The sequence below is a fragment of the Labrus mixtus genome, chromosome 5, assembly GCF_963584025.1.
Source record: "Labrus mixtus chromosome 5, fLabMix1.1, whole genome shotgun sequence".
Lineage (NCBI taxonomy): Eukaryota > Metazoa > Chordata > Actinopteri > Labriformes > Labridae > Labrus > Labrus mixtus.
The window spans coordinates 21,334,199-21,358,875 of NC_083616.1; the positions used below are offsets into that span (position 1 = coordinate 21,334,199).

At 40.1% G+C, this 24,677-nt stretch overlaps 1 protein-coding gene across 5 annotated transcripts in view; it reads right to left on the minus strand.

Annotated features, from left to right (window-relative positions):
• Nucleotides 1-24,677, minus strand: part of LOC132974442 (transducin-like enhancer protein 4) — a 38,667-nt gene that overhangs the window by 13,241 nt on the left and 749 nt on the right. Inside the window, exons 2-8 of one of the 5 annotated variants that reach the window (XM_061038510.1) lie at nucleotides 24,363-24,460; nucleotides 22,441-22,504; nucleotides 22,245-22,289; nucleotides 10,944-11,006; nucleotides 7,724-7,798; nucleotides 7,105-7,303; nucleotides 5,731-5,747 (exon numbers count right to left, since the gene is read on the minus strand). In XM_061038510.1, coding sequence (XP_060894493.1) covers nucleotides 5,731-5,747; nucleotides 7,105-7,303; nucleotides 7,724-7,798; nucleotides 10,944-11,006; nucleotides 22,245-22,289; nucleotides 22,441-22,504; nucleotides 24,363-24,460 — 561 coding nt within the window. Of the gene's footprint in view, nucleotides 1-926; nucleotides 1,282-5,730; nucleotides 5,748-7,104; nucleotides 7,307-7,723; nucleotides 7,799-10,943; nucleotides 11,007-22,244; nucleotides 22,290-22,440; nucleotides 22,505-24,362; nucleotides 24,461-24,677 lie in introns of those variants that run through there. The other 4 variants (XM_061038509.1, XM_061038511.1, XM_061038512.1 and 1 more) reach the window with 4 other exon arrangements.

A 24,677-nucleotide genomic window follows, 5' to 3' on the forward strand; every position in this document is an offset into this window, starting at 1 on the left:
TAAGTGAGCAGTCAGACAGAGAAATATCTGTGATCCACTCCTCCTCCGCTGGGTTTAAACATCACTTTAAAAACTCTTCTGCCTGTCAAAACCATTTTATTTTTCCTGTATTGCACAAAACCAAAGCTGTACTGCATCCTAGACAGCCTGATTACTCCACCGTGTGTTGAACTCAGCGGCATTATGTTGAAATCCGGCAAAGACAAGTTGCTGCATTGATGTCTCTCTTTGCTTAATCAAATATGGCACCCTTTAAATACCAATACTGAAGTATTAATCCTCTTTGAGGAGCAAAGATCAAAATAAGGTCAACTAACCATTTCCCCTCTTGGTCTGCTTGTCCCTGCTGATCTCCCCCCCCCCCCCCACTCCAGCCCTCCCCTCCCTCCTCTCTCATTGGGAGGCGCTCCTTACCCCGCAGACGATGGACGGAGAGAAGAAAAAATATAGCAGGACCTTTAACTCGACCTTTCCTCTTACTCACGCTTGTAACCTTTCTACTGCCCTTTGCCGTGCTGCAAGTGTTGATGACAGAGATTCTGTGGGGGAGGAGGTTCATTTTTCAGTGTATGCGTGTGTGTGTGTGTCTGTGTGTGTGTGTGTGTGTGTGTGTGTGTGTGTGGTCGGGCAGCACTTGTACCTGTTTACATTTAAGTCCTGCGTATCTGCAAACAATGTTGGGGTGTTGGTGTGTTTACAGGTGTGTGTCTCTTCTTGAGTGAAATGAAGCAGGCTGATCCTCTCTCTCAGACTGATTAGGTTAATTAGCCTGCAAATTAGCTTTTTCAAAAACATCAAGGCAAATTAATTTGGCTGCAGAGACAAATGAAGGCTCCGCCGGCAGTACACGCATTATGGGTGTGAAGAAGCGTGCAGTGTCGCAGGGTGAAAGCATTCATTTAGCAGCACATCTTAATTATATTTACCTCCTGTTTCAAATTGATTCTGCGATTCCAGATAATGATCCCTGTAACCTCCTCTGTTGAACAAACAATCTGACTCTTTGGAGTCTCTGCAGTAATGAGAGGCCCAGACTGACCACAGCTTCTCTTGTTTGTGTGAATGTTGTTGAGCAGCATGAAATCAAGGCCAGCAATCCTCAAGGTGGAAGTTTGTGCTGCATTACAGATTAAAAACAAATGAGAGGAGCATCAGCTCATATAAATACCAATGACTGACTCAACCTGAATAGTAATTCTCTGCACTTCTGCTGTTTAGTTCCATGTTATTTCTAAGCGCAAGAATTCTTCTAATGTTGTTATTTGTTCCTTTTTTGAAATGTGCGTTTTTTTTTGTTTTTTTTCAGATTCCTTTTTGGGGCTTTTTGTGCCTTTATTTGAGAGATAGGAGAGTGGATAGAGTTGGAAATCAGTGAGAGAGAGAGAGAGAGAGAGAGAGTGGGGAATGACATGTGGGAAAGGAGCCACAGGTAGGCAAACTACAGCTCCTGTACACGGGGCACGCGCATTAACCACTGCACCACTGAACCACTGCACCACCAGCACCCCTAAATTTAAGTTTAATTTGTCTCTTATTCAATTTAACTTTTAATCCAGCCGGTAATTCAAAAGCTACAAGCCTGCTTTTCCAGCCGTTCTGCACGAAAGGCGCTCTCGGTGATGATGTCACAGCCCCACCTTTCATCTGTTCTACTCACCTCATGTTGTTTAAAGGAAGAATGTGTAACATTTAACACGTAAATAAAGCAGAAATCAAGTATATTATCTGTAAATGTCTCTCTGAATCATGACTGTCTACAATGAGCGAGTAGCGTGACACCTGCCGGCCATCATGTTTACACGGACGGGACGGCCTTGAGTATAAAGCTGTTTTAGTCAAGGACTAGAGAAAAGAAGAATAGTTTACTCACTGCTTATTTGGATGTCATGAAAGTGTGTTTAGATCACGGTCATTCCGTGTCAGAAATGTGCAATGTGAAGCTACAAGTAAACCAAAGTGTGCTAACATTAGCCTGCTAACACAATAATGCAGGCCACGGGCAATTACTGCTCGAGCAAAGGACAGTTTTGTCCGCCGCATGTGCTTAATGGTGCTTTTATGGTGCGCTCTTATTGATTACTTTCATGCAATTGCGAGTTGGGGGGGTTGGAGGTGTGCTGCTGGAGGAGAGCGGAGGCTTCAGAATAGCAGAGGTGTGGTCAAACAGCAGTTTGTTTTGGTTTAATGCTGGTGCTCAAGGGCGACATCTACTGGATCATAAAGTCACACATTCTTCCTTTAAGCAATGTGAAGTTGTGTTTAAGGGTTAGGGTTGTCAATTAAATTAAAATATTAATAATTATAACGATTAATCCCATTTTTAAAGGCATGTTTCTGATGCTGACAGCCCTAGTTTAGAGTTAACTGTTCATTGTTAACTAACCTGTCTGAGTCACCAGTTGTGTGTTGAGTGCTTTACTCTCCATACACAAGAATAAAACCTCACACACGCAGCCGGTACAGATACACATACGCACTCAGCAAAGACGGAAAACTGCTTCACTGGTGTTCTTGACATCACCTGAACAACACTCGCCATTCAAACCCAGCATTACTTTTTACCTGGTCCCCACCAACACTTTCGATAATAGCTGCCTTTAAAGAGCCCATATTATGCCCTTTTTGGGGTTCGTATATTTAATCTATGTACCTACTTTTGTACGTTCACAATAGCTAAAGTCCGAAAAAAGTGTCTGTTTTCATGTAATGCTCCTCCTTGCTCCCTCTACGCTCTGAGTCCGTCAGCTACGCTCTGTTGAGCCCCCACTGTTAGACCCCACGTGTGCCAAGTCTGCTCTGATTGGTCTGCCGATCCGCTCTGTCGTTATTGGTCAGTTGCTCAGCAAGCGTCTCGGAAATTTCAACATGAGCTGCGGGGCTTGCCACAACGAACCAATGGGCTTAGATCAGTGATCTCACACTGACAATGACGTCGGACTGACACATTTTTATCGAGGGGGGCTAGAACCAAGCGTTACATGCAGCTAATGCTGCAGCCAACAGGAGGACGTAGGAGAAGCCGCGTTTCCGCGGACTTTGAATTTTTGCACATAGATGTGCCTAAACATGCACAGGACACATGGAAAACACACTAAAGAGCATATAAAACCAGAAAAAGCATAATATGGGACCTTTAAACTTCTAACTTGTTTGAACAACCCAACAGTCAGAATAATAAATCACAGTTCTTGAAGAAAACACAGAGGATGCGATATAATATCGTGCATAGAAGTGAACATGTCTAGTTCTCACCCCTGCTTTTTCCAAGGCCAGGAGAGGTAACTTAGGAGCTCTCAGGTTTGTGGTGCCAAGATGGCTGACAAGTGCCAAAAGTGCTAAAAAAAATTAAAATGTGAACATCTTCATTACCATGTCAACAGGGCAAGAGAACGATAAGACTGAGTGGTTCCACGACAGCAAATTCAGCCTTTGAAGCAACATTTTCAACAGACAGCATTCACAACTCTTTTTTTTTTTTGCACATTACATTTTTACTTTGGTTCTATTCCACTTTTCTTTTCCTTCCCTTGTCGAGACATCCCCAGTTTGCTTTATGTTGCTCGGAGTCAGATAGATTTGTCTCCTATTTGGAAATCCAGCATTTTATTCTCTTTGTTTCACAGCTTCTTGCGCTTGCTCACCCACAAATAAGATGCCTCTGTTCACACAAAAAAACACTTTTTTTCACTCTGTGTTTACAAGCCAGTTGGTCTGCTCTATAACCTCTGATCCCTCAGTCCGACTCAATTTTCTCTTATTCTGCAGTCCACACAGCATGAGGGCCAGATTTTACACTATACAGAGTTTTTTAAAAAGCATCCCAGCATTAACAGAGAGAATAACTGCAGCAATAGCCAATAAAAACCCAAGACAAACAAGAAGCCTGCTTGCTACTGCCACATTCGCTGACAACCGCTACAGTATGTTAACTTTCAACAGATGATTCATTTCAAAGCTCTCTATAAGACAGAAAGCAGCCTCATTTCTAAACAAACTGTGTATGAGCAAGGATGTACATGTTTGAGTTTTGCTTCAGTGATCAAATTTAAAATATCCTATATAATTGAATTGAAATAAAACTGTGGCCTGAAAACTAGACTGACAACAGGAATGTAAAAATACACCAAACAGCAAAAATCTATGACAGTCCTAACAAGCCAGAGGAGGCAGAGTCCTTGAACACACCACAACTCCATAACTGACTCTCTGTATTGGCAACAATAAGTATGTGGACACACATGCCCGTCTACACCCACATACCTTTATCAGTGTGTGAGGTGCTAATGCCAAGGCACAGATGTTCAAGCAAATAACACACACCAACAACACACACTGTAACCTGTGTGGACTGTTGCCAAGGCAACTGTAGACCACTGACAAGGGGCTTATTGGTTTTATGAAGTGACTGTTGGTCGCGCGTGTGTGTATGTGTGTGTGTGTTCTCACAGGGTGCTAATGAAAGGCATTCATCAATCTGCTCTCTGTATCTTTACCACTGTGTCGGATGATCACACACAGACACATGCACACACACTCTCGACACACACACACACACACACACTCTCCACACACACACACACACACGCACACACACACTGCTAATCGCTCCCATCATGGTGCCTTCAGCTGTGGTTGTGTGTGTGTGTGTGTGTGTGTGTGTGGAGGAGGCTATACTACATGGGGGTAGGAGATAACATATTAAACATTCCTCCTGTCTCCACCTAATCTAAAGCACCAGAGAACACACACAGCCGACCAAAGTCATGCGTGTCTGTGTGTGGTTAAGTGTGTGTGTGCCAGTGTGCTCCTGGAATAAAGAAATGCTAATCTGCTCATTGAGTATTCAACAAACCAAATGTTTGCCTTGGGAAAAAAGCTCCGCTTAAGGGACTAATTACTACAAGTGCAGGATGTAATGTAGCTCTGCCGCTCTGCCTCTTTTTGCTTTCTCCTCCCTTCACTCGGCAGACATACGCCTTTTTTCTACGCTCATTTTGAGGTTCCTCTTTCATCAAATTCCTTCTTCCTCTTTGTTCCATTTCATAAATGTCAACTAGATCCGAGGATACTGAGGTTATTATTCTGGTTCTACTAAAATGATATTCAAGGGATGAGCAACATGTCGGAGCTCACACTATTTATGTGATAATCTCTTAAATTGTGAAGTAGTTTACATCAAATAGGTTTAATGTCTTAGCATATTTATATTATTTTACATCTTAAACTCTCTGTACAAACCAGCGATCTACACTGTGACTTTGTAATAACAAAAAGTGGATGTTGAGTTTGTTGAATAAATCAGAAACAGTATTTATTAGTACAGTTCATTTATCAAATTATTTATGAACTCTTAAACTGATTTTGTTTTTTTTAAATTGTTCGCTGCCGCCATGAAGACAGGTATCATATACCAGTCTTCATTTGTTTTCTTTGCACATGATATCAAATATCAGCCTTCAGCCGCCGAAACGTGTGCTCAGACTGAATATGAATAAAGATGTCTGGTGTGGGATGTTGAAGACAGGAGATGAAATTTCTTCCTGTGAAATTAAATGATTCAAATTGTAATTTGTATCCCCTTTAATCTGAATTGAAAGTTGTGTACCTCATGTAAAAAAAAAAAAAAAAAAAGCTGATATCTTAAGAAATCCTGTTAGGCTAAAAAGTGTGAAAAAAGATACTATGCAGTCAACACATCAGTCCATCAAAGGAACAAAAGAAAAGTCTTACCTTGACTGAGTCTCTGTCTGAGGGGGCGCAGAGAGGTGAGAAAGAAAAGATTGATTAAGACATTAAGTGTGTGTGTGCAATGAGCACAATAACAACAGACAGATGAAAATACACACACACTCACACGAACAGAGAGACAGGGGAATACAGCTAATGACAAGTTGGCACTGGCTTGATTACATTTGATTCCAGCTCAGACTTTCTTTTCCTGTTTATCTTGTCAGCTACACTTTAATACTTTAAGTGAAATGTGACACACGAATGCTGTCTGCTTGGTCAGAATGCAGTAACTATATCTGCCATAACACCTATCTGCACATCACTAGCTTTGTATTTATTGCCTAATGCTTCGAAGGTAAACACAAAAGCGCTCAATGTCACTGTTGAGAGTATCGTCCATGATGTGTTTGTAAATGAAGAAGCCAGAGGCGTGAATGAGATAAAGAAAGTCACCAATATGAAAAGAAAACAAATCTATTTAAAAAAAAAAGAAAAATGTGAAACCAATTATTCTCCACATTTACTTCTTGACAGGAACTTAGAAAGAGTTGAAATTGATTTTTTTTGTTATTGATCGAGCTCCTCATGGGGGAAGGTATTACAGGAGTTAGCTGCTGTTAGCTTTACTGCAGCTACAGGGCAAAGTTAACTACTCCTCTGCAGTGTAAACACTCACAGTCATGCTGCAACAGAGTAATTAAGAGCTGGCACACACTGCTTCTGTCACACGCACAACCAAACACACACACACACACACACTCACACACACACACACACACACACTGTATGTGCTGTAATTAAATGCTTGAACACAAAGTCAGCTTGGAATAAATAGAGGTGTACTGTGTGTAGCAGAGAGAAGCAGAAGGAAGAAGTGGTGGTTGTGCGTCGCTCCTTATTAGGCCAATCAGACAGGCACAATGACAAATCAGGTTGTAATTACTTTGACTGCTGTTCATTAAAAGTATCATTAATAACTTTTTTCTAGACATGTTGAATTAGTAGGGGGTCATTAAGTGAACAAAAAGCTTCCATATGCATTTCTATTAATCATCTAACTGTGGATGATATAAGAAAGTTATTGACATGTCATTAATTAATTAATTGACATGTCAGGTTGTTTGTATTGAATGTTATAATGCAGAAAAATACATAACTTTTCTGTATTTTAATTCTAATTATCACGTTTTCTATTCCTCTCTTTTTTAAGGCCAACATTAAAGGCAATGGATTATTACACACTATTTAATGCTAAAGTAAAGCAGAGACTTGTCACTGTTTCCACACGAACATGCATCCTAAGAATCACTGCAGTGATGAAGATGCCAATACTTTCAAACACATAACACGTCAACAAACAGAGAGCAGGCGTACCTCTCTGGTGTTCGCTGTTGTTGTCATGGTGTTTCCTCTCGTCTTTGAGCGGCAGCTGGTGGCTCAGGGCCGAGGACAGAGCCAGCAGGCTGGCAGTGCTGGCCCCGGGGGGCAGGGGGGGCTGCAGGCCTGCTGGGTGAGGCGTGAGGGGGACAGGGATGGCGTGGCCATGGGAGAGGTGCTGAGCCTGGAGCTGCTGCTGCTGGAACGACAGACGCAAATGTTAATTCATGTGAAGAAACGTTTCGGTGTGGAGACAAACAGAAAGGAGAACTGAGGAGCAGAGTTGACAAAATAAGAGCTAGGAAAAGGGAAAAATATTATCCATATCATAGAGACAATTAAATTTATTTTAATACATCTTGACAATTTATGAAGTGCCCTTAAATCTCAAAGCCTCTAGACACCTAAATATGTGACAGGCGTGATGAAGGAAAATACTACAAATACAAAGGGAAAAAGTTTTCCTTTCCATTTACACTGTTTAGAGGCACCACAGTTGGTGTGTGTGTGTGTGTGTGTGTGTGTGTGTGTGTGTGTGTGTGTGTGTGTGTGTGTGTGTGTGTGTGTGTGTGTGTGTGTGTGTGTATCTATGTCAGCATGTGTGTAATCCACCCACTCCTATGATGGCGTTAAGTTCAGCCATAGTGACCTGTTTGGCCCTCTCCACCGCCTGCACCACCTGCTGCTGATGCTGAAACACAGATAGACAGAGACAGAGTAAAGACATCTGAACAGAATGTGAGAAGGAGAAAAAACATCTGTTAAAAATGAGGATTACAACACCTGTGGAAAAACTCAAGAGTCTACAACAACAGTTGTACAAAATATATTCCTCATAAACAATTCTTTACTTTTAAGACAACTTGCACCCCTGTTCACATCTGTTAGTATTTTTTTAACTCGACTGTATATATAATATATATACATATATATATAATATAATCAAAGAGATGCTTTTCAGCCTCATGTACATCAGCCTCCTTTTTTCATTTTATTTGTGTTGAGGCTGAATAACTGCTCGATCAAAGCTGTCAGTGAGCCGCACACTCTAACATTACAAAGATTTATTTTTATTTTTTTATTTTTTATTTTTTAATACCTTAAAGGGTAAATTCTAATTACTAGTGCTAGTTTGGTCATGTGTGACTTGAACAGAATATTTGGTTCCTTCTTTTGGGGGAGCTGAATTTGGAGGTCCTGTGGGGAAATGTTCACGATCCATGTTGGCTAATATACTGAACAAAAAGTGGCCAGACATGTTTTAAACACCAACAACATCTTACAGAGAAGCCCAGAACATGAGAGATCCTTACACTGACTATTCAAATGATGATGTACTCCATGCGGGGGATAAGACTACATTTTTTTTTACTAGTGGGATAATGAAACACTTTCCATTCTTCAGCCTTTTTGCATTAACAGTAATCATAAATTCAAATCAATGCCTTGTCTTGTTTTTTTTTCCCCCAAACATTTCAAATGAGTGCAGCTGCAAATGACTCCAACAGAGAGGAACTGACATACTCGTGGAGAGAGGTAGACAGGTACCCGGAGAGACAGACAGCAAACAGACAAAGTCATCCAAAGGGTACAGAGTGAGAGAGACAGATCCAGACAGTGAGCGAGAGCAGAAAGATTCATCCAGGAGCGCAAAAACATCAAAGTAGGGCAGAGATGAAAGAGCTTATCCGGTGTGGAAATGAACCTGAGCGTCGAGTTCAGGTACAACCACTGCAGGCCGAGTCCAACCCGGCTGAACGTGACTCACACATGAAAAGATCCATGTGCCTGATGAGTATTGGTCAAAAGCTTTCATGTCTTCATCGTCAATTATTAGCATATTTGTAGAAAAACGACGGAAATACAAATCAATATCCAATTATTTTTTTTAAATGTGTTTTACCTGTTTAATTACAGGTGGGATTGGAAGGTTGTTAACCCCTTACTCTCTCCTTAAACGGCTTCAAAAAAGAGGTAAAACAACTGGTCAGTTAGGTTAGTAATAGTTAATGTGTCTTCTTACCTGTTAAATTATAAAGCGGGACTATGATATCTCTAAATTTAAAGATTAGTTGAAAATCTTCTGCCTCACTGCCATCATTGCAGTGGGTTACTTATCAACACACACACATATTTCAAAGTTATTGCCTAAAATTATTTTATTATTATATGTCAATTTATTGCCTAATCCTTTTAAAGTAAACATATGAGCAAGTGGTGAAAGGGTCACTAATGTGCATAAGAAAAAAGAAAACCTATTTTTAAAAAGACAAATGTGAAAACAATACAGGAAAATGCCTTCAGTAGGTTCAAATGTAAGAAGCTAGTTAAACAGACTCTCATTCTTTTCCTCATTAGAGGTGTAGAATTAGAGTTTGTCAAATGTTACGGGATGAAAACAAATGTTAGATACTTTCTAACTTCGTTACTGCAATAATATGAGAGTGCTCCAAAAGGTTCAATTAAAAAATAAATCAAATAAAAAAGTGATTGACTCTCGTTTAAACATTTACTCACCAAAATTGTAACATTCGTCTAGCTAAAATATATAATATTTAATAGTACTGGTGCAATTACAGAAACATCTATATTTCCATATCACAGACTAGAAACTACGTTTTTCTTCTAAAAAGGACAAAGGTGAATAACTATATAGAACTACAAACATGAGCATACTTTAAACACAAGAATTATCCAGTCAAAGAATGATCTTAACAACACTTTTACCCAGGTTTTAGGAACAACTTTGGTTACTTGAAATTTTGATACACTGGAATGAGGCCACAATTTAAAAAGTATTTACTGTGACGATAAACAATTTTATGTATGAGACATAATTCCCATACTTGTCCTTAAACAACATCTGAATAATTACTGCCGACTGTAGGTTGACAGAACCATCGCCATGTCAGTGACAACATTGCTACTGTCGAACACATTTCCTTGCTGCAAGAAGGAACAATGTCAGGAAATGACAGAAATAAAAATAAAACAGTGCTCTCCCACAAATATACACAAACATTGGAAGGTGATTTGCTGCGCAGTAACAAAATGATTTGTTACATTTCATATGCACAGGCAGTAAACGAGGCTGTGCATCAAAACAAAGCAGTGAGAGCTGTTTCCTCTCCCTGCCTCCCCTCTCTGCGGGCCTCAGGGCTGTGTAGCAGCACGGCAGTCTAATGCCATTATTCCTAATCCACCCTAAACCCTCCTAATCCATGGCTAATCTGGAGGAGAGCGCTGGAGTCCACACACACACCTTCCTGATGTTCCCACCCCTCAACACACACACACACACACACACACACAAACACACACACTCACACATGCACACTTTAAACTCCTCCAGAGGTAGGATTTATCTACAAAACACACACACACACACTAAAGATTCCTCAACAAACACATTTCATAGGACACACTTCCCACACCCTCTCCTGACTGTGCACACAGTCAAGGTGTATTTGATGTGTTTATGTTGTGCACATGCAGGTGGACAGGTATACACGGAAACACAAACACAAAAAAAGACTCTAACGGAAAGGAACTTTCACACATGCACACACAGGAACACACCCGCTGGCTCCTGCATATGTTAGTGGGATACATTTAATAAGTTCAGAGCATATCAGCCTATCCTGAGCAGGGGGGGATTAGCCCAGGATAATCTGTGTGTATGTGTGTGTGCTTTGCCTCTCAATCCACCACACACTTCTTCAACTTCTTTGGCTCCTATCTGTCTACTTTCCTCCCTTTCTCCTTCTTTCTCTCTCTCTCTCTCTCTCACCCACCACTGTCTTAACTCACAGTGACAGGCATATTTTGAGTCTTACCTCTTGAGAGAGGAAGGGGATGACTTGGGCGCAGATTGCATTCAGCCGTTTGACGATCTCCGCCTGCAAGACAGGGAGGTGGGCAAAGAAAAAAACACAATTATCTGAAAGAAGAGGAAGCATTTTTCTCTCCATATAACCTAAACGCTCACAAAAAGTCATTTTTTATGTATGTTTATGTGTAGTTAAGTCCGAATCCGATGGGTTTCACTATGTGGTGAAAGTACATTTGCTCAAAGAAACATCAAATCTGTTGGGGTGTTTATTTCTTGCAGGACGTTACCTGCACTTAAAGGTTCCTTGAGGTGTTGCAGATGTCATGTTGCACTATTAGTTTCATTCTCTATGTGTTCCATCTTGTGTTTAAGGATGTACAAAAGAGTTTTCAATGGCATCATCTTTTTCCATTGATCAACAGGTGGCGTTAACATGCCAAAAAACGCTGCAGAAAAACTTTTTCTGCACAAATGTTTTCGAAAGACAGTCGCAGGTTTGTTAATCCTCAAGGATATATCAAATAGTTCTTGGTGGGTAACATGAAGTGTCAACATAACTATGTCTGTTTAAAAGGAGAAACTTCACAAGGCCCTGTCAAACATTTTGATCAGAAAAGAAGACATAAGTAGCAATGGCCATGAAACGAACACTTTCACTTTTCCGTGGAAAAGTGCAAGAAAAACATTCAAGTAATGCCCTCCATCTTTCATTTAAACTTCGTGATTGATCAGTGAAAAGAGAACAGACAACAAGGGAATGAGATACACTGTCACCAAAACAGAAAAAAAAAGAACTTGTAGAGAGAGTGCGCTCTGAATTGACCGACTGTAAAACAGGTTGTATCGGCTAACTACAGAGGAAGACTTAGATTTATTGTTTTAATCAAGCTTAGATCTCGTTCACTAACTATTCTTAAACAGAAAAGGTGATGCTTGAATCTAAACCAGATCTAAATGAACTCATTGTGACCTGCAGTACTTAGGTCAGGTTGAAGGTTCTGCTTAAAAAGATAACAGATATTAGATATATTGATTCAGTTCATCGGACGCAAACACCAAGTATTATCTGGTGTCTGGATCAGATTTCGCTGCTTTTGAAAAAACGCTCAGAGAGATTATTGACTGAACAATGAACTTGGTTGTTTGGAAAATATTTTATATTTCCACGAATACTAAAAATGAAATGTTAACTTCAAGACAGATCGTCTTTTGTGTCTCACAATGACTTCACCACTATTTGGGCCGTCCAAGAGCCGATTATTGCAAACGGCTTCAGTGTTGAGGTTGGCCAATAATAAAATACGCATTTTAGTACAGGAATTAAGTTAAACTAGAGAACAGATTAAGTTCAATTTAAACAATTATATTTCTAAGTTTAACAGTTTCACCATAACATCGTGAATGTACAAGCGAGGCCTGATGTCTAACTTTCTAAACTATGTCAATATCAGTGTTGAGTTTTAAATATGCTACTGAGCTTCACCTTTTATCCCTCAGTAACACTTAAATGTTACAGTAACTCTGCACTCTGTGAAAAATAAATCAGCATCACCATGATGGATGATTTACAAACATAAAAGCAATAACAACTATTAAAAAGGGAAAACACGATGGATTGAACGCTCGCTACTCGCTTATAGAACAGCGACAAAAACGATCCTCCTTACCTAAACTTTCTCATCCAGGTCTACACTCCCTCCCTCCCACTACGCTCTGACAATGAAAGGCGTCTGATCCAACTATCACAACAAGGCCCTAAGTCTCCAACTAGACTCTTCTCCTCTGTCGCCCCCCGGTGGTGAAACGATCTTCCAAACACCATTCGATCTGCAGAGCCCCCTTGCACCTTTAAGTAAAAGCTAAAGACCCTACTCTTTCATGAATAGCTATGATGATGATAATGATGATGATAATGATGGTCATTGTTCGATAATGACGTTATTTAGGATGGTTTAGATGCTGAGCTGTTGATGTTGTGCTTTGCCTCTGTGCACTGCCCGTCAGCACCCGTGTGTCCAATCAGACTTAAAGCTGTTTGATTGCACTTACTGACATTGTTTCCTCTTTTCTAGATCCTTGCCTGTGTTGTTCTTACTCTGATGTACATCGCTTTGGTGAAAAGCGTCTGCTGAGTGAATTGTAGAATTGGATTGAAATAATTCCTCTGAGTCTGACACAAATGCAGAAGAAGCTTCATATTTAATCTCGCCTTGGGCTCATTTGTTTGTGTATAACCTTGACAGAGGTCAACTTAGCTCTGATATCAGAGGAACCAGACGACCCCAGAGGCTATAGGAGAACACCCACCGATACAAACTTTTCAGACAGGAGCGCAAGCAACACTGGATGCAGGTTGTCACACATAAACACAACCATGTGCACACACGCACAAGGACATACACACTTTCACAGGCCTCTCTGTATTCATCAGATGTATTTACCGAACCCAAGGGTTGGCTTTTAAAGATTGTACGGCACTCTCTCTCCCCACATCAGGTAAGATTTTTTTTTTCTACAGGAAATTGCCTGATCCACTGTCCCAAAGGGAGTGCTAGTAGTTCAACTCAAATCCAAAGACAAACACAGACAAAAGACTCACTACCACAAACACAATTCATCAAACACAGGGAGGCAGTTCACCTGCTTTATGTTTAAGACTACAACATACATACATGCAGCTATATGACACAAAGGGTTTCTTCGAGAGAGAGATCACACTAACTATAAAAGTGGTGGAAGACTAAGCTTTGCCCGCAGAACCCCCAACTCCACAAATTATTGACTTGCAACCCCCACAGCATATTTTCCCTTGAACACAAGAACTACAAAAATGTAAAGCTACAGGCAACAATGCATTATGCTAGTATGCTCTCACTTGCTCAGCCACCTTACTTCCATTAAATCAAACAATTAACACACGTCTTCAGCTGATATAACAGCATCAAAAATACATCCCTTTAAGCCTAACGTGCCAGACACATGCTTCAAATGTTACAATGCTAAATGAACACCTTTTCAGTGTTTACGTGAATGTAAAGTATTTAAAAGATATTGGGAGGAGGTTTTTGTCGTGATTAACAAAATACAAACATTTCCCTGATATGCCGAAGCTGTGCTCTATGGAAAAGACTGAGCGTGCACTCATAGATTTACTTCTTCTAAAAAGCTCCAAGAGGAGTTAAGTTGCTGTTTGCTATATAGGATAGAAAGATGTGAACAAAACAAGATGATTCTTAATGAAAGATTTGTCAACATGTGTTGTTTTGAAAACACTTACATATATTATACAAGAAGGACTGTACATTTTTTTTTTATATTTAGGGCCGTTTAATGGGGTTTATAAAGTTAAATGTTGGAAACAATTAGCAAGATTAGGAATGTGTTGGGGCCAGTTTGTTAACTGTTTACCTGTCTTTTCATTTGATGGAATGATGTACTTGCTGTCAATCTGACCATTACAGTAACATGTGTTATAAATTAAAATTGCTAGTCAGCTAGGAGCAGCTAATGTAGCCTTGAGCGGCTTGCTTCAAAGAGGAGAAAGCTACATGAGTCTGCTAAACTCAATTCTCACCAATTTATATTCCGTCAGTGAAGGGGGAGGGGGACAGAAGGCCAACATCAACTATGTTAGCAAAGAAGAGGATCAGTACTGAGCTGTAGCCAGAAGGCTTTTGTAATTCATTCAATAACAAAACTGTTAAAAACTGGAGAGAAATTTAGAGAAACCCTGAAATGAGTACAACCTGATATAAGGACAATGAAACTAATTCAAGCACTCAAAGGTTTTGACCTCCAAAAGCAAGAAATAGTTAATTTCAGGGGTTTCCCCTAATTGAGACCGCTAAAATCCATTTGCATTTCTTTTGGAATGCTCTCCTGTTGGATATCATCATTATGTAACAAATGTCTTACCAGCAGACACTGTTCCAGGCCCGCTCAGGCATGGAGATTGCAACGCACTCTGCCGAATGGTACCCACGATGCATCAAAAAAAATGCCCTCATCCAAGACGTTGTCAGAACAACGCACAAAAGAAGAAATCTTGGTTGCTAGACCAGAAGCCTTTAACAACTTGGCCAAGCTCCCAGAGGCTATATTGTTGTCAGACGATAGCCAATGAGTTTAGAGATTGATAAAGCTCTAATCTTTCTGTAAGAAAAGACAATCGATCGAGTGGACTACAAAAAAATAAAAGGTCACTGATACAGCGCACTTCGACCCGGTGTTTAAGATGACTGTTTTATTAGAGACTTGAATATCTGCAGTAAAAATGTATTTCCTTTACATAGAAGCATACACTCGAATTACACACACACACACACACACACACACACACACACACACACACACACAAGCAGGGCCCTTCAACACCCTCAACATACAAAATTGCAAAATGTTATTATTACTCCCTGCTTGCCTGTTTTGTCTCTGTCTATGCTGTGCATCGTATCGTCGTGTCTCCCCTGTCTCCTACATACTTTTGCTCTTGTCATGTCGCTCACTTGTCTTGTATTGTTCTGCATCACCTAATAAAAAAAATAAAATAAATAAAATAAAATAAAATGTATTTCCTGGTCTTACTAACTGTACAGTCCACTCATAAAGTAGACTGTTAGGTCAAGGTTGATAAACCTCAGAGGTCATGAATGTCACTGATTTTTTTTTTCAGCTTGTCTGAGCAACTATTCGTACAGTAAGGGAGCTATTTAGTGTCAAGCAGATGGTGAACTCAATGGAGCTTTGAAATTCAACTTACCTCTGATTAACAGTGCAGCAGCTGCTTCAACTCCCACAGACAACCTAAAACACTGACATTTTCATTTTATATTTAGCATTTATCCAGGGAAGACTTGCTCTGCACACATGCCCTTTTTCAGCATGGTTCTGCTTCACATTCATACACATCAGGGAGCTGCCTAGTACATATTAGCCTCCGAGAAAACTCCAGTGTACTGGCTAGCTGGGGTTTAAGTGCCTTGTTCATTGCACCTCAGTATTACAGGAGAGGAAAGGAAGCCATGTCCAGTATTATACAGCTGGGAAATGAGTTGGTGACCCTCCACTAACACCAAGATTTAAGAAGTGAATGAATAAAAAAGCCTGCTTGCTCCGGTCTGGAATAAGGAAATAAATGTTCAAGGACACTGAATAGACTGCAGAGCGCTATGATCAGGTTGTGGGGGATGTTGCAACATCCACTTGGACATAAGAGGGCTGCAGAACACCATCTTTCAAGCTCAAAAATGTTCCATGGACTTGGTCAGTGATGGTGTTTTTTTGAAAGTTTAAGCCCTGCAAGAAGATTTGACTGACTTTTTCTCTATAAAAGACTGAACAGAAGAGAGCTGACAGGAGATGAGGAAAGAGATGGATGGAGAATAACATGCAACAAAAGTCTTTGGTCTGTCAAAAAGCCACCGTCGGACCATTTTCTCAGATAACTTTTTAAATTCTTCACAGTTTCAATGTCTACTGTATCTGTAATTATGGAATTTCATTCAATTTTTGTTATTGCAAATTAGTACTGACTTTTCAAATCTACTTAGACTTAAACTAACATCCAAAAATGTTGATAATTCATTCTTACATCATATAGAAGTTAACAAAAATGAACAGCTATTGGAAACTTAACTGCATGTACTTTTTTAATGGGTTATATAGAGTTAAGACAACAGCTAAAGATCACTAGCCACTTTTTCAATGAGCAAAGAAATGTATATTTCCTTTTAAAAAGTGTGTAAAGATTATTTTCTTAATCCTCTGATAATAAATGGAAAATATTTAAATTTTCAAAATATTTTCGGACATTTTGTGGACCAAATGATTCATTAAGAACTTGAGGAAATATGCTTCAACAATTAACCGGTTAAGACAATAATCATTTCCTGCTCCTGTGATGCACTAAAATGACCAAATCCACCATTCTAATACTTTAGAACTTTCATGGCTTTATTTTTAAACCATAAGATTACCTGATCAGTCAACAATCTTTTTTTTTTTTTGGAGAAAAGAACCTGATATGTTGGCACTGAAGTGGAAACAAAAGCATTGGAGCAGAACAGAAAATGGAGATGCTTTTCCATGAGGCAACACAACCAATTTCAGGTGACATTTTACATCAATGGCAGACAACCATGTCTATCTGCCAGGGTGCACAGATGTCAGCCTGTTTGGCCAACGCACCTCTCCACGCTGCAGAAACCAAAGCGGGAAAAAACAGAGCTCTTTTTTTCTTGAAAAGTGTCCCGTGGCTGGTGCAAACCTGAAAAAAAGATTCTGTAGCGAGCAGACCTCAACTTTGACCTGGACCGTTCAATGTCTTGACAGTGAATAAAACATAAGAAAAGACTGGCGAGAGAGTCCTCTAAGGTTAGGACTCACACCAGGTCGATCCATGGAGCTTATTGGTAGGTTAGAGAAGTCTGTGGTCACACAAAGCCCAGTACCCTCAGAGGTGAGATCATGTGTGCAGAATTTATCTTTGAGCTTTAATGTGAGTCACTGGAGAAATGTTCCAGTAAAATAAAAAAATGAAAGCCCGGTAGCTGAACAACAAACAAACGTATGTTATTTTATTTTGCCCATTGGGTCACATAAACAATATGACATAAATGTGTGACTCCTTAAACCTTCTGTACGTTTAAAAGTCTCTATTTATGAACGCGTAGTTTTTGCCAGTGAATATTCTTTCACTATTAACCTGAGAACACCTACTTGGATATCAGTAACTCTCTTTGTTACATAAAGATGGCGCCCCCAGAAATGTCCACTTATCACAATGTAGCCCAAAAGAGTCAAATAGCAGCTGAAATACTCCCACTTTAGCTCCTAACAACAAAGAAATGAGATCAGGCAGGAGCCCTGGAGTCAGATTGGGTCAGATAGAAGATCAAATGTCCATCTCCCCTGTGGAGCTTTGCAAGCAGCACATCAGCACCACTTTTCACCACCGGCTAATTCACCTAATGGACAGCGCTGTATAAAGTCTGTTTTCCCCTGTGACTGCATGTGTGTGTGTGTGTGTGTGTGCATGTGTGCGTGTGTGTCAAAAACACATCTAATGAGTAAAAAGAGAAGGAGGAAAAAAACAAAAGGCCGCTATACAGACAAGCTACAAAGTGTGCTAGATATAAAAATGCTGCATCGTGATAAAAAAAAAGTTTTTTTTAACAACGCAGCTCTTCAGTATTTGTCCACCTTACAAAGTTGTATCGCTTGCTTCGTCCAAACGAAAAAATTGTCCTGCTTGACATATCCCATGTTCAGTCTTGATATACAGATATATTCTGGATTCGTTCGGATTATAATTCCTTTAGAAATGAAGCAAATAGGCACAGTTGCATATGAGAATGTTCAACATGTAAGCTTCAGTTTTTAACATAGTTATTATCGCTCCTGTTTATTTTGTGTTTTACTAAAGAATAGGTTACAGTGATACATGAGAAGAAATGATCTGCATTCTTTTATATCAGTTCTATGTATAACATAAGGTTATCCATATTTGTGAGCTGTGTTTAAGCAGACCCCATAAAGTTCTCTTTTGGTAAAAGTCTACATCACGAGACCAACAACAAACACCAAGAACACAGTCACCTTGAAGAAAATACGAGCAGACTTAGTCAAGGGTCGGCATGTCACTGTACCAATTCAAACAGCCTCTCAGAAACACCCTGGACATGCAGGTCTACCTGTGGGCGATACGTTTCTGTTGCTGTGATTCCGCATCTCTGCTCCTTCCAACACGTCTTACTACATTGACGGTTGCTCTCATTAATGCCATCAGTTGTGTTTCACTTCAGTTTATTAATGATTTCAAGTTAAGATGGAAATTCTAAACAGGTGAGGATGACACGTTTTTTAAAAAATCTGTTGTTTTCTTTTATATGTAACTTAGCTGGTTAGCTGGTATGATGTTAACATGATCGTCCACAAATCATTTTCATGTTTTGTTTTTTTTAATTTTGCAGAATGCTGCGCTGTGTGGCTGCTCCGGTCTGTTAGCACATGCACCAAGAAGAAACGGGACTAAGCTAAGCTAACCACTTCCTGGTTGAAACCTAAAGTCTGCTGGACAGATACACAAGTTGTGTCCATGTTTTCAGCTAACTTAGCCGTAAACACATTAAATGTATCGTCTGCATCGGTCATTTTGTGACTTGTCACTTAGATTCATATTGTTGCTTGTGTTTTGGGACAGAGTGTTGGGAACCACTCAAATTTCACTGTCACAGTTTCACCCAGCTACCATTTTTCCCCAGTGCAATACAGAAGGAAATTATTTAGATTTTGTTCGAAGAGCATGGATTATAAATATTTCAATGCCAGATAATAAAATATTACGTGACCAGAATATGTCAAATAAAACAAATGGCTCCCTCGCGGCTCAGTTAAATGACTTGTCAGACCTTGTAGAGAACACTGCCAGTCTTCAGTATCAAAACGTCTCATTGCTTCCGCCTTTCACCACTCCCCCCCCCCCCGCCATCCCCTTCTTCTCCCAATCCTTCGCTTGCTTTATTTCTCTTTCAGCCTCACTAATTTGCAATTGATTAGCTGTCCTCATGCAGCTCAGTCCCATGCTCTACACCCCGCACACCCTCCCCCTCTACACCTCCCTCCTTCCTCTCCTCCATCTACGAGTCAATTCCTCTTTAACGAGGGCACCAGAGCCCTTCTGTGTAAATAAAACAGAGAGCAGAGCCAAAAATCAATGGGCTTATTACCCTCAGAAAATGCTAAACAAGCAATATCAGTAATACGCTTGGTAGCTGAGGCTGCTGGCCTTAATGGGACTGCTCGACACCCCTGAAAACATCACCACCACCACCACCACCGACCTACCAACCTACCAACCCCCTCTTCAATCTTGGCATACATTCAAAGAGCCACACACATCGTACCGTCATTTTGAATGCCGTAGATAGAAGAAATACATTAACGCTCATGCTCACTGGTGTACAAGTGCACACAAACACAGCTTGCACATGAAAATGCTTCCAAAATGTACACACACACACACACACACACACACACACACACACACACACACAATAACACACACACATACACAATAACACACACTGCTGGCAGAAATTAAGGATTCACTCTCCAAAACGGTTTCCTGACAGAAATCATTGGGCACCACACAGAGCCACAGGCCACATTTCACCTCTTGTTATTTTTTCTCCCATTCCCCAAGTAAACCCACAAACAAGCAAACACACACACACACACACACACACACACAGATAAACACACCACACACACACATCCAGAGCAGCAGAAGACAGCAGGATTTATAGAAGACAACTCAAATATTATCAGATCAAGTCTGATTAATGTACCAACGGAAAGCTGTGTGTGTGCAACATAAACACACAGAAATTCCACACACACACACACACACACACACTACCACAGAAATGAGCAAAAGTCCAACACAGACACACCCCAAAGTAAATGTCTACAATATATGAGACACACACACACACACACACACACACACACACACACACACACACACACACACAATGCACACAAAACAAACAACTACAGTGTGCATGCAGACAAACACACACAGCATGCTAAGTAAACATGTAGAGTATACATAGGGGCTGTAATACACACACGCACACATACACACACACTATATATCGAATAAACAGACAATCACACACGCAGCAAGACAGAGGCCAAGTATTTATCATTTCCCGTCGTCCCCACACACATACATTGGCACACACACACACACACACACACACACAGTATACACACACCATTTGCCTGGAAATGAGTGTGTTGCTGCTTTAGCTGTGGCCCATTTAGTCTGGCAGCTCATGTGTGGTTAACACAGACATTTATGCTAATGATCCTCCGTGTTTAAAAAAGGCAGCAGTAATGTAAAGGCTCGTTAAAGGCCAAATCCTCCTTCACTCGAGTCATTTTTCAGCCATTTGCTCATTCAGTTACACTGACGACATCATTATTCACATGTGGGATTAATGCACTGCCTTACCGGGGCAACCATACTGCTGCTTTTACATTCAGTAAATATATCACATTCCTGTTATGAATGTATTTCCTCCAAAATGAATTCTGGGATTATATTACATTTAGGTCACAGCTACTCTTCAGACTCGTCTAATCATCTGGACGATAAAGTATCATCTATGCTGCACTTTTGACCCTTTTAATCTTATACTGTTTTTTTAATTTAAGTATTTATGTCATGTTATTTTTTTTACCGATGCTATGAATATGGTATCCACTGATTTCAATTTCTGTTCTCATCTTTGATTTCTTTGTTTCTATGTGAAGCACTTTGGGATTCTGATTGCATGAAATGTGTTTTATAAATAAAGTGAGCCTGCATATGTTCAAAGACTTGATTTAGAGGACATGAAACACTACATTTATGTACTATTCTAGACGCCCTTTTGGAGAGTTTCTGTTACAAAAATGGATCTGAAGTTAGCATTAACACTATGGTTGTATAAATCTGTCAATAAAACAACTTTGGTTAAGATTAGAGGAAAGATGGTGTCTGTGGTTACATGTTAATAATGTGAAGTCAATACTCTCTTCTTCTGTGTTGAACAGAAACAAGGGGGCGGCTGTGGCTCAGAGGTCTGTCGTCTCTTAACCAGAAGGTCGGGGGTTCAATCCCCAGCTCCTGCAGCAATATGTCTACGTGTCCTTGGGTAAGACACTTAAACCCCAAGTTCCTCCCACCGCTTTGGCAGCGGTGTATGAATATGTGTGAATGGGATTAGTTACTTCTCATGGTTGCTTAGCGTTTCACAGCAGCCTCTCACACCAGTGTGTAAATGGGTGTAAATGTGTAGGTGTGACCTGTGGTGTAAAACTGCTTTGAGGAGTCAGAAGACTAGAAAAGTGCTATAGCCTACAAGCTCAAGTCCATTTACTATTTACCAACAAAAAATTGTTCTCATAATTTACAAGTATTCTTAGAAAGAAAGATCCATACATTACAATACTGACATTAGAGCTTCTTCTTTTGGACAATGCAAAAACTTACTCTGTAGTTCAACCTTTCTGTTGAAAACTTAAAAGCACTTGTGGTATTAAAAAAATATCCCCATCATCACCAGTCAGTATAATAACTTTAAGTATAATTTTAAGTATGTGTAATTTTGTATCATTCGAAAAATTTGCATTAAAGTCATTGAAAGTCATGTTGGTCTTTTTGACCATGTGCATTCCTCTGACAGCTGCACGCACTGCAGTGTGGTTTTTACCATCAGTACTTCTCTTTGACATTCAAGAAAAAAAAGTCTCCCACCTGCTTGTGCATCTCGATGTTCAGTCCGTATGACATTTCGTAGTACTGAAAAAAACAAAGATCAAAGCAAGGTCAAACAGACGTGTGTTCTCTGTTCCTGTTTCTGCACACACCGAAAATACAAACACACACACACACACACACACACACACACACACACACACACACACACAAAGCTGTAGTCAATGACACTCACCATCACATAGTGTCTCTGCATCTCTGTTTTATCACTGGCCAGTTTCTCACACTCCAATTTCAAACTGTGAGGCAGACACAAAACAGTTTGTTAGTATAATACAATAATAATACAAATACATGCCCTCCACACAAACAGACATGTTGAGAAATACAAGAAAAAAAAAATCTGACTCATAAAAAAACGAAATTGAAAACATCCCTTACAGTGTACTGAGACTAAATGCCCACATCCTGCCCTTTTTAAATTTGCATTGCTAAACTTAAGTGCATGAGAGAAATAAAAATGAACACAAAAAGTTTCTGGGGTCACAGCAGCTTCCCCTGCAGACACTTACTCAGCAGGTACAGAGCTGTAATTAATGGATCAATAGACAACCACACCAAGCTCATCATATATTCTTACAGTGTGAGTGGATGCACAAACTGCACCATCAACAAAAAAAGAGACTATATCATGAGGATCCATTTTACAGCTAGACTAGTAACACAAAAACTTAACTCTTTAGATATTGTGTGTTACTGAAAAGCCTCCACTTATTGCTACACGCTTTTGTACGTATATTTTAGGATGAAATGAGCAGGTATTCAAGGTTGATGGTGAAATGAAGACACTGATAGAAAAACAAAGTAGGGCATTTTGTATGTTACTTAAATGGTACTGAAGAATTATGAGAGAATTCTGTCAACGTCAGAATATGTTAAGACATTCAATTTATATTGTGTTAACACTTAGCCTACATTTTATGCTTTAAACTGAGGCACATAATTCTGCATTCTAATAGTTTTAAGTTGTATTAACTAACCCAGTTGTCTGGATAATTTACCCTCCAAAAATGAAAACATGAAATTTGAATAAATTCAAAATAAACAATGATGAAGAAGCAGGTTTTTACACAGTATAAGCAAAGCTTTTCATGCTGGTATCATTTCGGTACATGTGACTGAAGATAGGAAAATACATTTGACATATTTCTGAAGCTCAAAGAAAGTTTCAGAAGACTTTCAGTTTCAGAAGTAATTGGTGGAATATATATGCAGCATTTATATCTTCTGATTTAGGCTGCAGAGTCTCCCTGCAGTCAGGATTTCACGCGCATGCAGCAGTTTGATCACAGTATCACACATGCAGCAGACACTATCCCTGGTTCAGCTCATTCAGATCCAGGTTTGGGCAGCAGACTGGGCCACTGGTTCATCTCACCAGGTGATTGGGCAATAATTACCAGGCAGCCAGGGCTGGGCCATTATTATGCATTGGTATCGTGCTTACGGTTCTGCCCCCAAGCGATGTATTTCACACTTCATCATGTTAGCTAAAAAAGTATTTCACACCACTTGAGCTCGCAGAGAGAGACGTGCATACCAAGGTTGATGGAGTTTACCTGCAGCTAGGCATCAGATGGATCTGAGACAAAGGTACCAACAGCTCTTTAGAGGCTCTGAGCAGAGTCTTTTTACGGGATCTCCTGAGGGATATTTGACTTTAAACTAAAAATGTCTACATTTCTCAATTAAGTCCTTAACATAAATCATTTTCTCTTGTATTTCACGCCATTGCATCATATGATTCTCAAAAAGCATAGGTCCTGGCCTGTGGTCTGATTCATTCATGACTGGTGTCAGGCAGGTGAACATCACAGAAACCTTCCCTTAAACTGGGGCTTAGACTGATTAATGATTTCTTGATATATAAAGCTACTTTCGCCATTGATAGTGTCAGAAATTATGAAAATGAATAAGCATTACATCATTTTAAATCACTGATGTTTTGCAGCTCTAACATAGACCCAGAATACATGAAGTCACATTTACAATCTCTCCAACCTCAAGCAGTAAATTTTGCACTATTTTTGTCACTGCTTTTCAGATGAACAGATGTTTCCATGCATTTTTGATGTCCTGCTCCATAAAAACTCTCACCTGTGATACTGCGCTTGCAGGAAGTGGAACTCCTCCTTGATCCGGTCGCAGGACTCAGTGACAGTGAACTTTAACGGCTGGCCCGGCTGGTGGGGGACCTCAACCCAAACCAAAGCGCGTGTGAGGGGGGGTGGGGGGGGGAAGAGAGGAAGAACTGAGCCACCAAAGTTTAGTGTCACGACACACACAGTCTCGCTTTCTTTCTCTCACACACCAAATACACACAGGCGAGACTGTAGATGACAATAGGCCTCTGTGATACGGATGGCCTTTTGGTTTCACTTGGACTGCTTACACGTTAACCCACGCACACGC